Source organism: Orcinus orca, chromosome 3 (genome assembly GCF_937001465.1).
Source record: "Orcinus orca chromosome 3, mOrcOrc1.1, whole genome shotgun sequence".
NCBI lineage: Eukaryota > Metazoa > Chordata > Mammalia > Artiodactyla > Delphinidae > Orcinus > Orcinus orca.
In genome coordinates, this window is record NC_064561.1 from 142,472,647 (window position 1) to 142,493,301 (window position 20,655).

At 37.4% G+C, this 20,655-nt stretch overlaps 1 protein-coding gene, 1 non-coding gene and 1 pseudogene across 26 annotated transcripts in view; 2 read left to right on the plus strand and 1 right to left on the minus strand.

Annotated features, from left to right (window-relative positions):
* Positions 1 to 20,655, plus strand: part of SLC38A9 (solute carrier family 38 member 9) — a 137,478-nt gene that overhangs the window by 62,695 nt on the left and 54,128 nt on the right. For 24 of the 25 annotated variants that reach the window (XR_004486147.2, XR_007476420.1, XR_007476421.1 and 21 more), the window contains 2 exons: positions 1,690 to 1,797; positions 17,086 to 17,192. Coding sequence is in view for 7 of the 25 variants with exons in the window: in XM_004275147.4 (XP_004275195.1) it covers positions 1,690 to 1,797; positions 17,086 to 17,192 (215 nt within the window). In the remaining 18 variants the exon portion in view is untranslated. The remainder of the gene's footprint in view (positions 1 to 1,689; positions 1,798 to 17,085; positions 17,193 to 20,655) is intronic. The other variant, XM_033437865.2, reaches the window with a different exon arrangement.
* LOC117203433 (uncharacterized) lies at positions 9,130 to 9,215 on the minus strand (annotated as a pseudogene).
* Positions 13,390 to 13,520, plus strand: LOC117203435 (small nucleolar RNA SNORA18). The gene has a single exon (XR_004486184.1). It is a non-coding gene; the product is annotated as a small nucleolar RNA SNORA18 (small nucleolar RNA).

Below are 20,655 nucleotides of genomic sequence, written 5' to 3' on the forward strand. Positions count from 1 at the left end.
GAAATATTAGAACTTACTAAGGGAGGTTATGAAATATTTTTTTCCTACAGTATCTATTTAAGAGTATAGCACAAAATTATCGCTTGACTTTCAACCTGGGATATTGTTCTCTAGCTGAAGCTCCTTAGGTTTATTCTGCTTCTCTCTTCCTCTGTGCTTTTTCTTTCTTAGAACACTATTGCCTCCTTAAAGGAACAGACTTCTTTTTGTGAGACCTGTTTTAGAAAAGGAACCCCTATGAAAGCGCAGATCTGGTTAACTAAAGACAAGGATATCATTCATAAAGAATTGATAACTTAAATAGATAATAGGATTTCACCTCCTCCCTATAGTTCTGACCTCTTGGTAGGCGGCCTAGAGTATGAAATAATTAGATTACTCATCACATCAAGGAGGTGGCTTTGGGTTTTCAGAAGACCAAAGGAGGAGGTAAGGATATTTCTCTATACCTCTGCCTCACAACAGGATTCACTGTAAGACTGACTACCACAGACACACACGGAAAATGAAGAGTTGTGGTCATATAAGCTTTAGCCTCTTGTATTCATCCTTTCTGAATCAGCTAACCTCCAAACCCACAGTAGAGCTTATATAGCTCATTTGTGGTTTCCTGATTTGCTTGCCGACTTTCCCATGGAACAGATCTTTAAAAGTTAGCATGTAAACTTATAGAAGAATTTGCTCAGTTGGGCAAAACAATCACTAGGCTTCTAACCAGGTTAATTATTCTCTACCTCCTTAAGGATATTTTCCTTTTGCCCTTTTTCTTGGTACTTTCCCTTTTAAAACTATATAAAGCTTCTTTAGAGAAATTAGAATCTAATTCCTCTAGAAACCTTTCTGGATTTCTTGACTCTACTCCATAATGACTGGACTTAATTCCTTAAATCCTCTAACATCTAGACTACTAAAAAATCCTGAAATTCTGAATGCCCACTTTACCCTACATAAAGTGGTCATTTACACAGTGAATGGAATCTGGAATCTTTCCATCTAGCAAGTAGTCCTGCTCAATCAAAACTTCATCTAGATAGTAGATCAGATTGTTCATGGATTATGTGGCTTATTGCCTTTCTCAAGTAAGTTTATGATCCACATTTACTACTTTTCTTTCTTTTTTCTTTCTTATACTAAATATTTTGACAGACTTTTCCAACTTATTGACTGTCTCTAATACTTTTTTTTTAAGTTAATTTTACCCATTCCTTTTCATTTAAAAATTTTTCATTTATTTCTTTATTTTTTGGCCACGCCATACAGCTTGCGGGATCTTGAAGTTCCCCGACCAGCAATTGAACCTGCGCTCTCAGCAATGAAAGCGAGAAGTCCTAACCACTGGACCGCCAGGGAATTCCCCTCTAATACTTTCAATACAAAGAATAAGAGTCAGTTTCAGGTTGTTTTTTCTCTCCTATGTAACCTTACAATTTTATAATGGACTCTCTGCATGTATCTTCCACTAAACTCAGGTCATAAGTTCTTCTTAGGCCTACTACATAGTTTTTTGCTTTGTTTTTTGATATCTGACATAGCTTGTTTCTGTTCTTTAGATCTTACCTGGGTTTTAGTGGGCATAAACGACAAAGGTAATAATTTTCCAAACTATGCTGAGAATGTAGAAACAAAACCTGATTTTGAAATAGTCTGTAAAACAAAGTGGATAAACGGTTTCTGAATTTTTCCTTACAGGCACAGTGTCCGTTCTCTACTTGATTTTTCTTGTCACCTTGAAGGCTATTCACTTGGGATTTCATTTGGAGTTTCATTGGTTTACGCCAACAGAATTTTTTGTCCCAGGTGAGCTATTTGTCCCAAGTAAAGAATTAATAAATTACAATAATGTGATCTTCAGTTAACTATTGTTACTATAAAAGAAGTATTGGTAGATTTTATGATGAACACTTTTATTAATGCTGTTAAGCTAAAAACAGGAGTACAGTTGAAATTACTGTGGTTTTCTTGCAGTTAGGGATAACCAAGTACCCTTTGTCATTTCTACTTGGGAGTTAAAGTCACAATGCAATTGAAAAATCAAGAACTCATTCTCTAGACTCTCTGAGGAAACATACCCCTAGAATTTCAGAGACTTATTTAGAACATATCAGTGATAAATATATGTGGACAGTTGTGGCCTCTCCCGTTGCGGAGCACAGGCTCCGGACGAGCAGGCTCAGCGGCCATGGCTCACGGGCCCAGCCGCTCCACGGCATGTGGGATCTTCCCGGATCGGGGCACGAACCCGTGTCCCCTAGCATCGGCAGGCGGAGTCTCAACCACTGCGCCACCAGGGAAGCCCTGGAGTGGTGTTTTTGAAACAACCTTCAAAAGCCTCTAATGGTTTCCCAACTCATTTAGAATAAAGGCAAGTCTTTATCATAGTCCACAGGCCCTATATGATCTGACTCCTGGCTTCCTCTTTTATTTCATCCCCTATTACTTTTCCACTCATTCAGTCCATTCCAACCACACTGTCTTCCTTGCTGTTCCACAAAGATGCCAAGCACACTCCTAGCTGAGAATTTTTGCACTTAGGATTCCCTGTACATGAAACATTGTTGTCTTTTTCTCAGGTATCTACACGGCTGGTATCGTTAGAGAGGTCTTCCCTGACTTCCTGCCCATTCTCACACCTCCTTCTTGTTCCTTATTTTCTTTAGAGCCCTCATCACTACCAACTCTTACATGCAGGTATCCCTGGTCGTCTAAATCTATTAAGTTCTTGATTCTGACTAGTTGGAATATTGAGGCATATCTGTTATTCTAATCAACTTAGCTCCTGAGTTTAAGATAAAAAGTAGCAGATGTTAAGATAACAAGAGACTTACCTAGAACTGTTTCCGAATCTTTTTGGTTCTTGAATTCGAGTAGTGAAAGTTCAGATGGTAAGAAATACCTGTATTATTTTTTTTACCTGTGTATCTGTCTCCCTTAACTAGAATGTTACCTCTCTGAGAAAAATGTTTTTTTTGTTTTTTACACTTCTCTATTACTATTGTGTCCCCAAGGCCTATAATACTTCTGGCATATAATGAGTGCTCAATAAATAATTATTAAGAGTAAATGTGTTTATATCCACTCCTTTCTAAATCCCATTAAAACATTTACGTTAAAAAAATAAATGTAAAAAACAAACACAAAGAGGCTCTATAGAAGAGACAATAGCAAATGAGAGAGAGCAACAGATTTTTAGAAGCTCGAAAACTGATACGTGGTTGGTAACTGACAGCAAAGCAGAGAAAGCTGAAATGTAAGTACCTGTAGAGAGGAGGCCAGTTTGAACTACACAATTCTTGAAAGCCTGAGTGTTTGGAGAAAACTGGTTAACTCTGAAAGCAAGGGTAAGGAGAAGGGCTTAAAATGGGAGAATTCTTTGAAGGTTTATGTCAGGAATAATTAGCTATAATCCATCCCCTTTCCCTCTTCAACCTAGCAAGAGATGGAAGAAACTAAATCAGATACTCTCTGGACTCGGGTTTGCCAGATACAGCAAAAGGGTAGGAATAAGCCTCTAGTCTGAAAACAGGTTAAGTGAAAGCATATATGCTGAATGGTGAGGCCATACCCCACCGTCTACCCCTCCAATTCTCTTTTCTTTATTCCTTGGTTTCCAAAATGCTGATAGAATAGGGTAATAGAGGATTCTTCTCAGGAGAAACTAAGCCTAAGAGGAAAGACCTAGAGTCTCAGATATTCGGATTCTACCAAAGAAATGGCAGGTACCTTGCTTGTATCAGACCATTTAGATGTCCACTAAGTATGCATTTTTTTAGTGCTTCACTTTTAAATATAAACATACATACAAAGAGCACTAGATATTTGTGGAAAACCTCTTACATAAAAATAAAACAAGAAAGATAAAAAAGGGGACCTCCCTGGTGGTGCAGTGGTTAAGACTCCATGCTCCCAATGCAGGGGTTCTGGGTTCTATCCCTGGTCAGGAAACTAGATCCCACATGCATGCCGCAACCAAGAGTTCGCATGCCACAACTAATGAGCCTGCCTGCTGCAACGAAGACCCGGCACAACCAAATAAATAAATAAATATTTTTAAAAAAGAAAGAAAGATTAAAAGGGAATTTAAAGGGAAAAATAATAAGAAGGAACAAAAGCAAAATTCCAAAAAATTACATCCTCAAAGTAACAAAAGACAGTGATATCCATGAAACAATATTTAGATGCCAAGCAAGGAAGGAAAAATGGGGAGTTGATCTTGGAAATAAAATATGTAATAGAAATTAAGAATTCAAAGAAAATTTGGAAGATAAAGCTAACTTCCCCAAAAGACTAGAGATTACGGATGGGTGGATGGATGGACAGATGGATGGATGGTTAGAAAGAAGGAAGGAAGGGAGGGAGAGAAAGAGGGAGGGAGGGAGGGAGAGAGGAAGGAAAAAAATAGGACAGAAAAGATGAGAAAACAGATAATTAATTCAGGTGGCCCAATATCCAGCTAAAAATAGTTTCATAGAGAAGAAAGGAAATGAAGGTGAGGAAATTATCAAAGAAATAATTTAAGAAATTTCCCCAGAACTGAAGAGCATGTGTTTCTAGATGTAAGGGCCCAAAATGCCCAGCATTGTGAATAAGACCCACACCAAAGCTCATTATGAAATTTTACAACACGAGGGATAAAGAGAAGGGCTTTCAGGGACAAAGAACAAGTCTGTACAAAAGGTCTGGAATCAGAATAGTATCAGCCGTTTTAACAACAACTCTGAAAGTTAGAAGACAATAGTAGTATCATCAAAGGTCTCAGAATAAATTATTTTAACTTAAAATTCTAAATCCCACCATACTCTCATTCAACTGTTAGAGTACAATAAAGGTATTTTCAGAAAGTAAAGTCTCACAAAATTTTCACAAACTGAACAAACCAGATAACCAGCACCCAGATCAAAACCAGAAATTACTAGCACCCCAGAAGTCCCTCTCATTCTCCCTACCAATTGCTGTCTCCCTGCAGAGATAACCACCTGTTCTAACTTCTAACCCCAAAGATTAATTTTGTCTGTTTTTTGACTGACTATAATTGGAATATACAGTACGTATTCTTTTGTGTCTGGCTTCTTCCAATCAACATTATATTGTGATATTGAGCCATATTGTTGTGTGTATTTTATTCATTCTCATTAGTATTTCATTTTATAACTATACCACAATTTATCTTTTTCCTATTAAGGGACGTTTGAGTAGTCTCCAATTTGCGACCATTATGTTTATTGTAGCACTCTTCATTCTCTTACATATCTTTTGGTGAACATATATGCCTGCTTTCTCTTGAGTATAAACCTAGGAGTGGAATTGGTAGGTCAAAGGGTATGCATATATTCTACTTTTACAGATATTGCCAGTCAGCTTTCCAAAATGGTTGTACCAATTTACGTCCATAACAGCAGTGTTTGAGTGTTCTAGTCCGTTCCATGTCTTCATCAATCAACACTTCAGTTTTCTTTTTCATCTAGCCTTGCTGGTGGTTGTGTAGTGGTATTGTGCTTTTAATTTGCATTTCCCTGATGGCTAATGAAGTTAACACCTTTTTATATGTTCATTGCCAATTTGGATTTCCTCTTTTGTCAAGTGCCTTTTCAAGTCTTTTGCCCATTTTCTATTTCTTTCATATTGATTTATAGGAGTTCTTTTTACTTTCTAAGTACCTGTCTTATGTATTCAATTATCTTCTCCCCCTCTGCTTACTTCCTTTCTTAATATGACTTCTCAGAGGAATAAAGTAGGCAGTTTGAGAATGATTGGAGGTTTGGGGCTTCTTTAAAACCACTTTGTGAAGGAATCTGTCTTCTTTAATTTACTACACATTGATCATGGTATAAATGTCTGGGTTCTTTAAAAGACATATTTTTCATACAAAAACTTGTACACGAATGTTCATAGCAGCAATATTCATAGTAGTCAAAAGGTGGAAACAATCCAAATATCGATCACTGATGAATGGATAAATAAATGTGGTATATCCGTACAATGGAATATTATTTGGCAATAGAAAGGAGTAAGGTATTGTGGTGATGGTTGTACAACTCTGGGAATATTCTAAAAACTTTTAACTGTACACTTTAAACGGGTGAAAGATATGTAAATTATATCTCAATAGAGCTGTTAAAGATAATCTTAGGTTTTCAAGAAATTTACTCAGAGAGTTTTTGTTGGTTAATTGGAAAAATCTGGATATTCACTCACTCTAATTTGACAAGTTAGAAACAACAGTGGTATCACCTGCCTTAATTAGAGAAGAATCAACTAACAAGTTGCTTCACGAGGCATCTTAGAAGTAATAGATGTTGAGCGCTCCAAAAGACAGGAAAGATCAGCTAAATTGAAAAGAGCTTATCGAAAACTAGTAAATCTTAGCAAAAAGCAAAATCATTCTGAAGAGCCATTTAAAGTAGAATGTTGACCACTTTCGTGGCCAAGAGTCCTTTATTATGAAAATAAATGAACGCCTCTAATTATGTCATGCATTGTCCAAAAAGACATGGCCCACTGCCGTTCGGGAGCTTGCAGTTGAGCTGTAAGACTGCTTTGTGAATTAATGATCACAGTATGAAGATACACAAGAGACATAGTAGTATAGAGGAATTGCATGTAAATAAGAATTAGGAATCAGAGAAGTGTTCTAAATAAGAGTATTTTAAGGCCAAAAGGAGTTCTTTAAATGAAGAATTGGAGGAATGGGTTTATGCCAGGTCATGGGATCGATATGTTTAAGAAACAGTTAAGGCCTGAGATACCATGACCCATTTAGGAAATTACAAGAATTTGTATGGCTGAAGTGAAAGAATACTTATTAGTGAAGTAATAGGAGACACGGATAAAGAGGCAAAGGCCAGATCATGAAGAGTCTTCTATTTTAAGCTAGAAATAACTCTGGTTGGCTATGAGACCCTCCTTCTCCCTTATTTGGGATTGGCTGAACTAAGAGTTAGGCTTCTGTGTCCCTAGGTTAATAGGGTAGAGGAAGAGTAGTCCTATAATTCCCTGCCTAAAAATAGGATTCATAATGGAGCTGCTGCAGTCAGATACCACCCTCATAAAAGGTAAGTTGAGGTCAGAGGTGCTGTAGCCTCTGAATCAATAGAATGTGTAGAAAAGCAATGATAGTGAAAACACTGTTAGAACCTTGGGATATCGCTAAAGCATTGCTGACATGGTAATTCAGAGATGGGTGATGACTGATCCCATGCCCAAATCCCATCTCACTGTCTGCTTTCTTAAACAACTTCCAATATCTGTAAGCAGCCATCAAAATGGAGTTAGAAGTATAAGAAATTTTGCAGGGGAGCATTTGTGAAAGAGGAGGGCAAGCAGGAGTAGGTAGCTACATCAGACAATATTGTAGCTCAAATCTACAAAAGGAGAAAAGGAAAGAAGGAGGATTGGGTAGGAATAGATTAAGAAAGTCTTAGCCAACCCAATGTGAAGCTCTGTCAAAGATTGCCTGCAGAGGAGTCTAGGGTTGGGCAAAAGTGGTCAGGCCCAAGTACTCTGCTTTGCTCAGTCGTTGGCTAGGAGCTGCCCAGGGAAAATGTGACTTCTTGATTAGGTCAGCACAGCCCAAAGAGGCTGCAGCTGGAGTTTTATCAGCTCACTGCATGCCTTGCATCAGGTTCTCACTTGGATATCGGAGTAGTACATTTACATGGCTGCCACAGTGAAGTTTTATAATATTTTAATATAAATTTGTCATGTTAATGTTATTCCTAGTTATGGCCTAGGAATACCTTTAACAGTATTTAACAATATGTATGCTTGTTTTATTATTGTGAATGGACTTCTTTAATTTCTCTTTATATCTTCTAACCAATTATAGATATATAAGAAAGATGTTGATTTCATATATATATTTATTTATTTATATAAAATTTTCTTTCCAGCTCCCTTACTTTGAACTCTTTTTTCCCCCAGCTTTACTGAGATATAATTAACATATAACACTGTGTAAGTTTAAGGTGTACAACATATTTGATACACTTATATATTGCAAAACGATTACCACCATAGCACTAGATAACATCTCCATCACATAATTTCCGTTTCTTTTTTGTGGTGAGAACATTTAAGATTTACTTTCTTAGCAACTTTCAAGTAATGCAGTATTATTAACTATAATCATGATGCTATACATTGGATCCCCAGAACTTATTCATTTTATAACTGGAAGTTTGTACTCTTTGACCAATATATCCCCATTTCCCCTACCTCCCCAGCCTCTGATAACCAGGATTCTGGTTTCTGTTTCTATGAATTTAGCTTTTTAAAATTCCACATATAAGTGATATCATACACTATTTGTCTTTTTCTGTCTGACTTATTTCACTTAGCATAATGCCCTCAAGGTCCATTCATGTCACAAATGGCAAGATTTCCTTCTTTCTCATGGCTGAATAATATTTCATTGTATATATTTACCACATCTTAATCCATTCATCTGTTGATGGACTTATAGGTTGTTTCTATATCCTGGCTATTGTAAATAATGCTGCTGTGAACATAATGCAGATGTCTCTTCAAGATAGTCCTTTGGGGCTTCCCTGGTGGTGCAGTGGTTGAGAGTCCGCCTGCCGATGCAGGGGACACGGGTTCGTGCCCCGGTCCGGGAAGATCCCACATGCCGCGGAGCGGCTGGGCCCGTGAGCCATGGCTGCTGAGCCTGTGCGTCCGGAGCCTGTGCTCCGCAACGGGAGGGGCCACAACAGTGAGAGGCCCGCGTACCGCCAAAAAAAAAAAAAAAAAAAAAAAAAGATAGTCCTTTGGATATATACCCAGAAGTGCGATTTCTGGGTCATATGGTAGTTCTATTTAAAAATTTTTGAGCAACCACCATCCCATTCTCCATAGTGGCTGCACCAATTTCCGTTCCCACCAACAATATACCACGGTTCCCTTTTCTCCACATCCTTAAGAACACTTGTTATCTCTTATCTTTTTGATGATAGCCATTCTAACAGGTGTGATATATCATTGTTTTGCTTTTGTTTTTAATTTTTTATTGTAGTATAGTTTTACAGTGCTGTGTTAATTTCTGGTATATAGTAAAGTGATTCAGTTACACACAAACACGCACCTATTTCTTCTTTTTCATATTCTTTTCCATTATGGCTTATTACAGGATACTGAAAAAATATGGAATGCTTCGCGAATTGTGTTGTCATCCTGTGCAGGGGCCATGCTCATATTTTCTGTATTGTTCCAGTTTTCTTTTTCTTTTTCTTTTTTTTTTTTTTTTTGGCTGTGTTGGGTCTTTGTTGCTGCGCTCGGGCTTTCTCTAGTTGCGGCGAGTGGGGGCTACTCTTCGTTGCGGTGTGCAGGCTTCTCATTGTAGTGGCTTCTCTTGTTGTGGAGCACAGGCTCTAGGCATGCGGGCTTCAGTAGTTGCAGCATGCAGGCTCAGTAGTTGTGGCTCATGGGCTCTAGAACGCAGGCTCAGTAGTTGTGGCACACAGGCTTAGTTGCTCTGCGGCATGTGGTATCTTCCCAGACCAGGGATTGAACCCCTGTCCCCTGCATTGGCAGGCGGATTCTTAACCACTGCACCACTGGGGAAGCCCCTGTATTGTTCCAATTTTAGTATATGTGCTGCCAAAGCAAGCACTATCATTGTTTTTGATTTGTGTTCCCCTGATAATTAGTGATATTGATCACCTTTACATGTACCTGTTGGCCATTTGTATGTCTTCTTTGGATAACAGCCTATAGGCATACCTCATTTTATTGCACTTTGCAGATATTGCGTTTTCTTGCAAATTGAAGGTTTGTGGCAACCCTGCATTGAGCAAGTCTTTCAGCACCATTTTTCCAATAGCATTTGCTCACTTCATATCTCTGTGTCACATTTGAGAAGTTCTCACAATCTTCAAACTTTTTCATTATTATTATATTGTTACGGTGATCTATGATTTTTGACATTTTTTAGCAATAAAGTATTTTTAATTAAGGTATGTATTTTTTAGACATAATGCTATTGCACACTTAATATACTAAATATATTGTAAATGTAACTTTAATATGCACTGGGAAACCAAAAAATTCATGTGACTTCCTTTATTGTAATATTCACTTTATTGCAGTGGTCTGTAACCAAATCCAAAATATCTCCAAGGTATGCCCGTATTTAGTCCTCTGACCTTTTTTTTTTTTTTTTTTTGCGGTATGCAGGCCTCTCACTGTTGTGGCCTCTTCCGTTGTGGAGCACAGGCTCTGGACACGCAGGCTCAGCGGCAGGGCTCGCGGGCCTAGCCGCTCCGCAGCATGTGGGATCTTCCCAGACCGGGGCACGAACCCATGTCCCCTGCATCGGCAGGCAGACTCTCAACCACTGCGCCACCAGGGAAGCCCCCATTTTTTTTTTTTAATTTTATTTATTTATGGCTGTGTTGGGTCTTCGTTTCTGTGCGAGGGCTTTCTCTAGTTGCGGCAAGTGGGGGCCACTCTTCATCACGGTGCGCAGGCCTCTCACTATCGCGGCCTCTCCTGTTGCGGAGCACAGGCTCCAGACGCACAGGCTCAGTAATTGTGGCTCACGGGCCTAGCTGCTCCGCGGCATGTGGGATCTTCCCAGACCAGGGCTCGAACCCGTGTCCCCTGCATTGACAGGCAGACTTTCAACCACTGAGCCACCAGGGAAGCCCGAAGCCCCCATTTTTTAATTGAATTGTTTGTTTTCTTGCTATTGAGTTATATGAGTTGTTTATATATTTTGGTTATTAACTCCTTATCCAATATATGATTTGCAAACATTTTCTCCCATTTTGTAGGTTGCCTGTTCATTTCATTAATGGTTTCCTTTACTGTGCAGAAGCCTTTTAGTTTGATGTAGTCCCATTTGTTTATTTTTGCTTTTGTTGCCTTTGCTTTGGTGTCAAATCAAAAAATCGCTGCCAAGACCAATGTCAAGGAGCTTACCCTCCCCCCCCCCCCCCGTTTCCTTCTAGGAGTTTTTTGGTTTCAGGTCTTACATTCAAGCCTTTAATCCATTTAGAGTTGATTTTTGTATATGGTTTAAGATAGGGGCCCAGTTTCATTCTTTTGCATGTGTCTCCCAGTTTTTCCAACACCATTTATTGAAGAAACTGTCCTTTCCCCATTGTGTATTCTTGACTCCTTTGTCATAAATTAATTGACTGTATATGTGTGGGTTTATTTCTGGGCACTCTGTTCCATTGATCTATATGTCTGTTCTTTGCCAGTACCATACTGTTTTGATTACTATATCTTGTATTAGAATTTAAAATCAGGAAGTATGATGCCTCCAGCTTTGTACTTCTTTCCCAAGATTGCTTTGGCTGTTTGGGGTCTTTTATGTTTCAATACACATTTTAGGAATGTTTGTTCTATTTCTGTGAAAAATGCCTTGGAATTTTGATACGAATTGCATTGAACCTACAGATTGCTTTGGGTAGTATGGACATTTTAACAATATTGATTCTTCCAATTCATGAGCATGGAATAACTTTCCATTTGTGACTTTCTTTCATCATTGTCTTATAAATTTTAGTTTATAGGTCTTTCAACTCCTTGGTTAAATTTATTTCTAGGTATTTTATTCTTTTTGATGCAACTGTAATGGGATTGTTTCCTTAATTTTTCTTTCTCATAGTTTGTTATTAGTGTATAGAAACACCAACAGGTTTTTGTATGTTGAAATTGTACCCCACAAGTTTTCTGAATTTGACTATTAGTTCTAACAGTTTTTTGGTGGCATCCTTAGGGTTTTCCATATATAGTATTGTATCCTCCATGGATAGAGGCAGTTTTATTTCTTCCCTTCAAATTTGGATGGCTTTATTTCTTTTCTTGCCTAATTGTTCTGGCTAGGACTTACAAAACTGTGTTGAATAAAAATGGCAAGAGTGGGCATCCTTGTCTTGTTCCTGATCTTGGAGGAAAAGTTTTCAGCTTTTCACCATTGAATATGATGTTAGCTCTGGGTTTGTCGTATATGGCCTTTATTATATTGAGATACATTCCCTCCATACCCAGTTTGTTGAGAGTTTTTATTATAAATTGATGTTGAATATTGTAAAATGCTTTTTCTGCATCATTGAGATGATCATATGATTTTTATTCTTCATTTTGTTAATGCGGTGTATCACACCACATTGATTTGATTGATTTGTACACGTTGAACCATACTTGCATCCCTGGAATAAATCTCACTTGATAATGGTGTGTAATCCTTTTAATGTATTTTTAAAATTTATTTATTTTATTTATTTATTTTTGGCTGCGTTGGGTCTTTGTTGCTGTGCACAGGCTTTCTCTAGTTGTGGTGAGCAGGAGCTACTCTTCGTTGTGGTGTGTGGACTTCTCACTGAGGTGGCTTCTCTTGTTGCAGAGCATGGGCTCTAGGCGCACAGGCTTCAGTAGTTGTGGCTGGCGGGCTCTAGAGCGCAGGCTCAGTAGTGGTGGCTCATGGGCTTAGTTGCTCCGCGGCATGTGGGGTCTTCCCGGACCAGAGCTTGGACCTGTGTCCCCCTGCTTTGGCAGGTGGATTCTTAACCACTGTGCCACCAGGAGAGTCCTAATGTATTGTTTAATTTGGGTTGCTGATACTTTGTTGAGAATTTTTGTATCTGTGGTCATCAGGGACATTGGCCTATAATTTTCTTTTCTTGTGTGTCTTTGTCTGGGTTTGGTATCAGAGTAATTCTGGCTTTGTAAAATGAGTTTGGAAGTGTTCATTCCTCTTTCACTTTTTGGAAGAGTTTGAGAAGGATTGGTATTAATTCTTGAATGTTTGGTGGAATTCACAGTGAAGCCATCTGGTCCTGGACTTTTGTTTGTTGGGAGGTTTTTGATTACTGATTCAATCTCTGGTCTGTTCAGATTTTCTGTTTTTTCATGATTCAGTCTTGGTAGGTTGTATGTTTCTAGGAATTTATCCAGCTCTTCTAGATTGTCCAATTTGTTGGCATATAATTGTTCACAGTAGCCTCACGATTCTTTGTAATATTTCTATTGTATCAGTTATGGTGTCTCCTCTTTCATTTATAGTTTTATTTATTTTAGTCCTCTCTTTTTTTCTTGGTTAATCTAACTAAAGGTTTGTCTGTTTTATCTTTCAAAAAAAGCCAGCTCTTTGTTTCATTGATCTTTTCTACTGTCTTTTTAGTCTCTATTTCATTTATTTCCACTCTGATCTTTATTTCTCTTCCTTCTATTAACTTTGGGATTCATTTGCTCTTTTTCTTGTTTCTTTAAGTGTAAAATTAGACCATTTATTTGAGATTTTTCTATTTCTTGAGTTAGGCCTGTCATGTATAAATAATAATTTTATCATCTTCCCCAAAATTTGGGGCTCTATATAATTATATAAATATAATGCTAACTGTTGATCTAAAGTGATCATTTTTTTTCTTGTTGAGAAAGTATCCTTCTGTTGAGGTCTATCCCGATGGGGCTTTTTCTATAAACCTATATCATTGGAAACACTTCATAGAGTAACTATGTGGTTTCCTTTACTCATAGAACTATGTATTAGATCAGTGGGAAAGAACTACAAGACAGAGCTGCTAAATAAACTGAAAAACCTAACAGTCAAACTCTTCGGTACGCGGGCCTTTCACTGTTGTGGCCTCTCCCGTTGCGGAGCACAGGCTCCGGACACGCAGGCTCAGCGGCCATGGCTCACGGGCCCAGCCGCTCCGCGGCATGTGGGATCCTCCCCGACCAGGGCACGAACCCATGTCCCCTGCATCGGCAGGCGGACTCTCAACCACTGCACCACCAGGGAAGTGAAAGGGCTATCTTATCTTGAAGATTATGACTTTGGAGGAACTAATGTGATTGGCCGTGGAAAGAATCAGAACATGTGAAATTCCTTAAAAACTTATTGATTTAAATAATTTTGCCTATGTAACACATAATAAAAAAAAAGACCCTTTACACTTTGTGCAGAATGTCAAAAAAAAAAAAGTATGCTTCTATTCCCAATTTAAGAGTTTTTTAAAAAACAGAAGTGGAAATTGCCCCCACATTTTACTTTGTTGCTGATATGTAAAATTTTAAGATTACAGACAGAAGAAGGAGAGACTTTTCCTAAGAAAAATACATTTTGAATTGCTTCCACAGATAAAAATTCAGATGAAAGCTAGCAGACAAAAAACTTGATATAAAACAAAAGTATGTAATATTTTTTTTATCTTACTTCCTGATTTCTTTTAGAGCTACTGCTTGATTCTTAGTTGTTCTCACTTCCTTTCCTAAAATATTATGGTAAAAAGCCAGGGGGCTTTTTTTCATTTCTACTTTTTACACTAAGGAATCACTTGTGATGAGTTGTCCTCCACTTTGCCACCTCCTTTGCCTAGATGCAGCACTGTTTTTGAGTAAATCATGATCTTTTTCTACATAAAAGAAATTTTTTCATTTTTATATTAGCAAACCTTAAAGACAAAAATTGGCAGTGCTTTTAAAATGTTATTTTATTATTCTTATTTGAAAGTATGTTTATTGTGTTTATTGTAGAAAATTTAGAGAATATAGGTAAGTGATTAATTTACAATAAATTCCATTAACCAGAGATAACCACTATTTAGACTTTGTGGCTATCTCTGCAGTCTGTTTTTTTTTTTTTTCACATACACACACTTTAAAATAAAAGTAAAATTGTATTATACATGCTATTTGACTTATGAACATTTGCTGTAGCATAAAATCTTTCTCTGGAACATAATTCTTGCATAATATGTACCACTGAGCAACTGCATCATAGTTTAGCCATTCCCCTCTATGTAGACATTTAAATTATTTCCAGTATTTTTAAGCAATGCATTTTAGATTAGCCATTGAAGAATGTTAAATGACAAATTCTCCCTTCCCTGATGACTTTTCTAAGTATTTTTCTGGCAAATTCAAGTAATAGAAGAGGAAGGACTTCAGAGTCAGACAAATTCAGTCAGACACCTGAATTTTTTTTTATTGAGGTAGAGTTGATTTACAAGATTAGTTTCAGGTGTACAGTGTAGTGATTCAATATATTTGTACTCCATTACAAAATAATGATTATATTTCCCTGTGCTGTACAATGTATCCTCATTGCTTATTTATTTTATACATAGTACTTTGTATCTCTCAGTCCCATACCCCAATCTAGCCCTTCCTGCCTTTCTTCTACCCACTGGTTCACCACTAGTTTGTTCTTTATATCTGTGAGTCTGTTTCTGTTTTGTTCTATTCATTCATTTTATCTTTTAGAGTTCATGTATAAGTGATAACGTATACTATTTGTCTTTCTCTGACTTATTTCACTAAGCATAATACTCTCTAGGTTCATCCACGTTGCTTCAAATGGCAGAATTTAATTCTTTTTTATGGCTGAGTAATGTTCCATTATACATATATATACCATACCGTCTTTATCCATTCATCTGTTGATGGACGCTTAGATTGTTTCTATATCTTAGCTATTGTAAATAATGCTGCTATGAACATTGGGGTGCATTATCTTTTCAAATTAGTGTTTTCATTTTCTGCAGATAAATACCCAGCAGTGGAATTGCTGGATCATATGGTAGTTCTAATTTTTAGTTTTCCATTGACTGCACAAATTTACATTCCCTCCAACAGTGTACTAGGGTTCTCTTTTCTCCACATCCTCACCAACATTTGTTATTTATAGATTTTTTGATGATAGCTATTTTGTGTGAGATGTGAGGTGGTATCTCATTGTGGTTTTGATTTGCACTTTTCTGATGATTAGCAATGTGGATCATCTTTTCATGTGCCTTTTGGCCATCTGTGTATCTTTGGAAAAATGTATATTCAGGTCTTCTGCCCTTTTTTTTTTTTAGTTTTTTTAACATCTTTATTAGAGTATAATTGCTTTACAATGGTTTGTTAGTTTCTGCTTTATAACAAAGTGAGTCAGCTATACATATACATATATCCCCATATCTCCTCCCTTTTGCGTCTCCCTTCCACCCTCCAAATCCCACCCCTCTAGGTGGTCACAAAGCACCAAGCTGATCTCCCGGTGCTATCTGGCTGCTTCCCACTAGCTGTCTGTTTTACATTTGGTAGTGTATATATGTCCATGCCTCTCTCACTTCATCCCAGCTTACCCTTCCCACTCCCGTGTCCTCAAGTCCATTCTCTACGTCTGCGTCTTTATTCTGGTCCTGCCTCTAGGTTCTTCAGAACCACTTTTTTTTTTCTTTTTTTTAGATTCCATGTATATGTGTTAGCATACGGTATTTGTTTTTCTCTTTCTGACTTACTTCACTTTGTATGACAGACTCTAGGTCCATCCACCTCCCTGCAAATAACTCAATTTCGTTTCTTTTTATGGCTAATATTCCATTGTATATATGTGCCACTTCTTCTTTATCCATTCATCTGTCGATGGACACTTAGGTTGCTTCCATGTCCTGGCTACTGTAAATAGAGCTGCAATGAACATTGTGGTACATGACTTTTTTTTTTTTTTTTTTTTTTGCGGTACGCGGGCCTTTCACTGCTGTGGCCTCTCCTGTTGTGGAGCACAGGCTCCGGACGCGCAGGCCCAGCAGCCATGGCTCACGGGCCCAGCTGCCCCGTGGCATATGGGATCCTCCCGGACCCGGGGCACGAACCCGTGTCCCGAACCCGTGTCCCCTGCATCGGCAGGCAGACTCTCAATCACTGCGCCACCAGGGAAGCCCCTCATGACTCTTTTTGACTTATGGTTTTCTCAGGGTATATGCCCAGTAGTGGGATTGCTGGATCATATGGTAGTTCTATTTTTAGTTTTTTAAGGGACCTCCATACTGTTCTCCATGGTGTTCTGCCCATTTTCTAATCAGACAGACCCTGTATTTGATCTTGCCCTGCCACATACTAGTTGTATGACCTCAAACAGAAATAACTGATATAAAGTACCTTTACAGAGTAGTCATTTCTTGATTCCTTTTCTTTCCCTTTTCAAGTATTTGTTAGTATAATGTTAGCCTTGAGGAACTTTGTAAAGACATTTTAATATTCTTATTCCCTGGACAAAACAGAGACAACTGATTTTTAGTAATCAACTTTCAGCTACTAATATTCATTTTCCAACTGTCAGTTTTAATATGTTTTCCCCCCCCCTTTTTCTCCTAGAGATAAGATTTCAGTTTCCACAGCTGACTGGGGTGCTTACCCTTGCTTTCTTTATTCATAATTGTATTATCACCCTCTTGAAGAACAACAAGAACCAAGAAAACAATGTGAGTAATTACCTGAGGATTTGACTTTTGTTACCAGATATTAATTTTTAAATTTAAACCACAAAACAGTGGTCTGCAAACTTTTCCGTAAAGGTTCAGGTGGTAAATATTTTAGGCCTTGTGGGCCATGTAGTTACAATGACCCAGCTCTGCTATTGTGGCATGAAAGTAACGATAATATGAAAACAAGTGGGCGGTGACTGTGTTGCAAAAAAAAATTTTTTTTTTTTTTTTACACTTTTGGTTGAGATTTTCCTTTATTGTTGATACCATGTTATCTGGTTTTAATATTTTTTTTTTTCTGTTATATAATAAACAGTTCTTTATTTGAGATGACAATATTTACTTTTCCTATAGTGAACTCCAGCAGCCTACTAGGCAGTGGGCAAACAGTAGAAATGCCTAAAATGGAAACTTGAGAAAGCAGTTTAGCTAGTATAGTTTACTCTAACTTTCTACTTTACCAACAAGTAATTGGAAGATCCTCTCCATGTTTCTCTCATATGGATCATGGATTCCATGTGACTTTGTTACCACCATGCATATCTTTCTTGTTTTGTTGAGTCTTGAAACATGCAAAACAGATGTGATGTAGTGAGTTCTCCAATACTCATGTGTTTAAGCAGAGGTGAGGGTTGTCCATCAAGAATGTTTTTGGAGGGATTCTACTTAGTGTGGCAGGTTTATCCAGTGACTTCTTGGTCTTTCCCAACAGCAAAGAGTCTGGTGACTATGTTTCCAAAGGGAGAAAATAATAAACTGTGATTATTAACCATCTTGGGTATTTAATCTCCCTCTCATAAGCAAGAAGCTGTGATTTATGTGATTGTGTTCTTTATTGTAAAAACCCTTTGTATACCTTTTTAAGCAACAAATGACCATTATTTGCAGTGTAGACAACACTTTTAACTTCCTCTTAGATTTTATTTTCCATTCCTTTTATTATATTGTGGCAATGCTCCAGAACATCTCCATTTCTTGCAAATCTTTGGGGAGAGGGGCTCAATTGGGTTACACTATTCTAAAGGGGTCATGCACATTGAGAAATGTTTAAAAAACCTTTTGGTTTCTAAGGTGGTACTCAGGAGGCAATACTGTTCTTTGGCCAATGAGATTTGTTTAATTTTTGTGGCTGGTGCTTGGATTGTCTTCAGAGATTTTTCCTTCTTGTCTCATTCTCCTTGTCTGATGTCACTTCCCTGCTAATGCATTCAGCAGAAGCAATCACTGGAAGAGAACAAACTATTTCCTATTTCTTATCTAGTCATTAGTTAGAAACATTTTTTTTTTTTATGAAAGAAAAAGAATATTCATTTATTTTTAATGACTTATTAGAACAAATACCTATAGATATCATTATATATATGATATATAAATTAATTATACAATATATCATGTATTAATTATTAAAACATACTCTGGTAAATATTATATATTCAATATGAAACAGGAGGAAAGGGGGCAGGGCACAACCTTTAAAAGAATTACATAGCCTGAGGACACAACATAAACTGATTAGAACAAAATAGGTCCAAGATGGCGGACGAGTCTACTTCCACTAGACCTTGAGCCTCAGTATACACTCATTGTTAACACATCAGCAAGCTAAGCGACACACCCACAGGTGCCACGACAGTTCCAAGGATGACCATAAAGGTCAAAAAGTGGGCGGTGGCTCAATTCCTAGAAATCCCCACCCCTTCCCCAAAATAGCTGGAATACTCCTCCCACTCATCAGCGTATGAAATTACTCACCCCTATAAAACTAACAACCCCATACCCTGGTGCTGCCCTCGCCTTCTTTTTTTTTTTTTTTTTTTTTTTTAATTTTTTTTTATAGGTATACCTGGATTTAATTCTCACTTCTACTGCTTGGTAGCTGGATAGCCTTAGGCAAGTTTCATACCTCCCTGAAATTCACTTAATTCAGTCTGTAAAATGGCATAATAACTTATTATAGCATCCTTTTAGGAATTTTAAATCAGTTCTTGAAATAAAAGTACACAATATATAGACAAGTATGGATTCCTCAATAGATGTTTGACCTTTCATTTCTCCAGTATCCCACCCGCATCAAATAAAGAAAAATACTTTTTAAAATTTACGAATATTTCATTGTTGTAAAGTTAAAGCCATAAAAATAATCAAATGGCCTACTATCATACCGTTAGAAGAAAAAAAAAAAAGGTGTTCATGAGAGTTCCATATTAGAATACAAGTTTTCCTTAGGCACCTGTTTATGTATGCTATTCTGCTCTTTACAATAAATAATTAAATTTAAAAGACTTAATTCCTCACTTTTAAGACCTTATTAGTTTACAAATTACATATTGACCTATGCTAAATTTTATACCGACCCATGCTAATGAATTCAGTACAGAAAACAAAAAACACTGCACTCAAGCAAACTACATATATATATATATATATATATATAAAACTTATATGAGAATTGCTACTCCAGCTTTCTTTTGGTTTCCATTTGCATGAAATACCTTTTTCCATCCCCTTACTTTCAGTCTGTATGTGTCTCTAGGTCTGAAGTGGGTCTCTTGTAGACAGCAAATATATGGGTCTTGTTTTTGTATCCATTCAGCCAATCTGTGTGTTTTGGTGGGAGCATTTAGTCCATTTACATTTAAGGTAATTATCGATATGTGTGTTCCCATTCCCATTTTCTTAATTGTTTGGGGTTTGTTATTGTAGGTCTTTTCCTTCTTTTGTGTTTCTTGCCTAGAGAAGTTCCTTTAGCAGTTGTTGTAGAGCTGGTTTGGTGGTGCTGAACTCTCTCAGCTTTTGCTTGTCTGTAAAGGTTTTAATTTCTCCATCAAATCTGAATGAGATCCTTGCTGGGTAGAGTAATCTTGGTTGCAGGTTTTTCTCCTTCAACACTTTCAATATGTCCTGCCACTCCCTTCTGGCTTGCAGAGTTTCTGCTGAAAGATCAGCTGTTAACCTTATGGGGATTCCCTTGTGTGTTATTTGTTGTTTTTCCCTTGCTGCTTTTAATATGTTTTCTTTGTATTTAATTTTTGACAGTTTGATTAATATGTGTCTTGGCGTATTTCTCCTTGGATTTATCCTGTATGGGACTCTCTGTGCTTCCTGGACTTGATTAACTATTTCCTTTCCCATATTAGGGAAGTTTTCAACTATAATCTCTTCAAATATTTTCTCAGTCCCTTTCTTTTTCTCTTCTTCTTCTGGAACCCCTATAATTCGAATGTTGGTGCGTTTAATGTTGTCCCAGAGGTCTCTGAGACTGTCCTCAGTTCTTTTCATTCTTTTTTCTTTATTCTGCTCTGCAGTAGTTATTTCCACTATTTTATCTTCCAGGTCACTTATCCGTTCTTCTGCCTCAGTTATTCTGCTATTGATCCCATCTAGAGTACTTTTAATTTCATTTATTGTGTTGTTCATCGTTGCTTGTTTCATCTTTAGTTCTTCTAGGTCCTTGTTAACT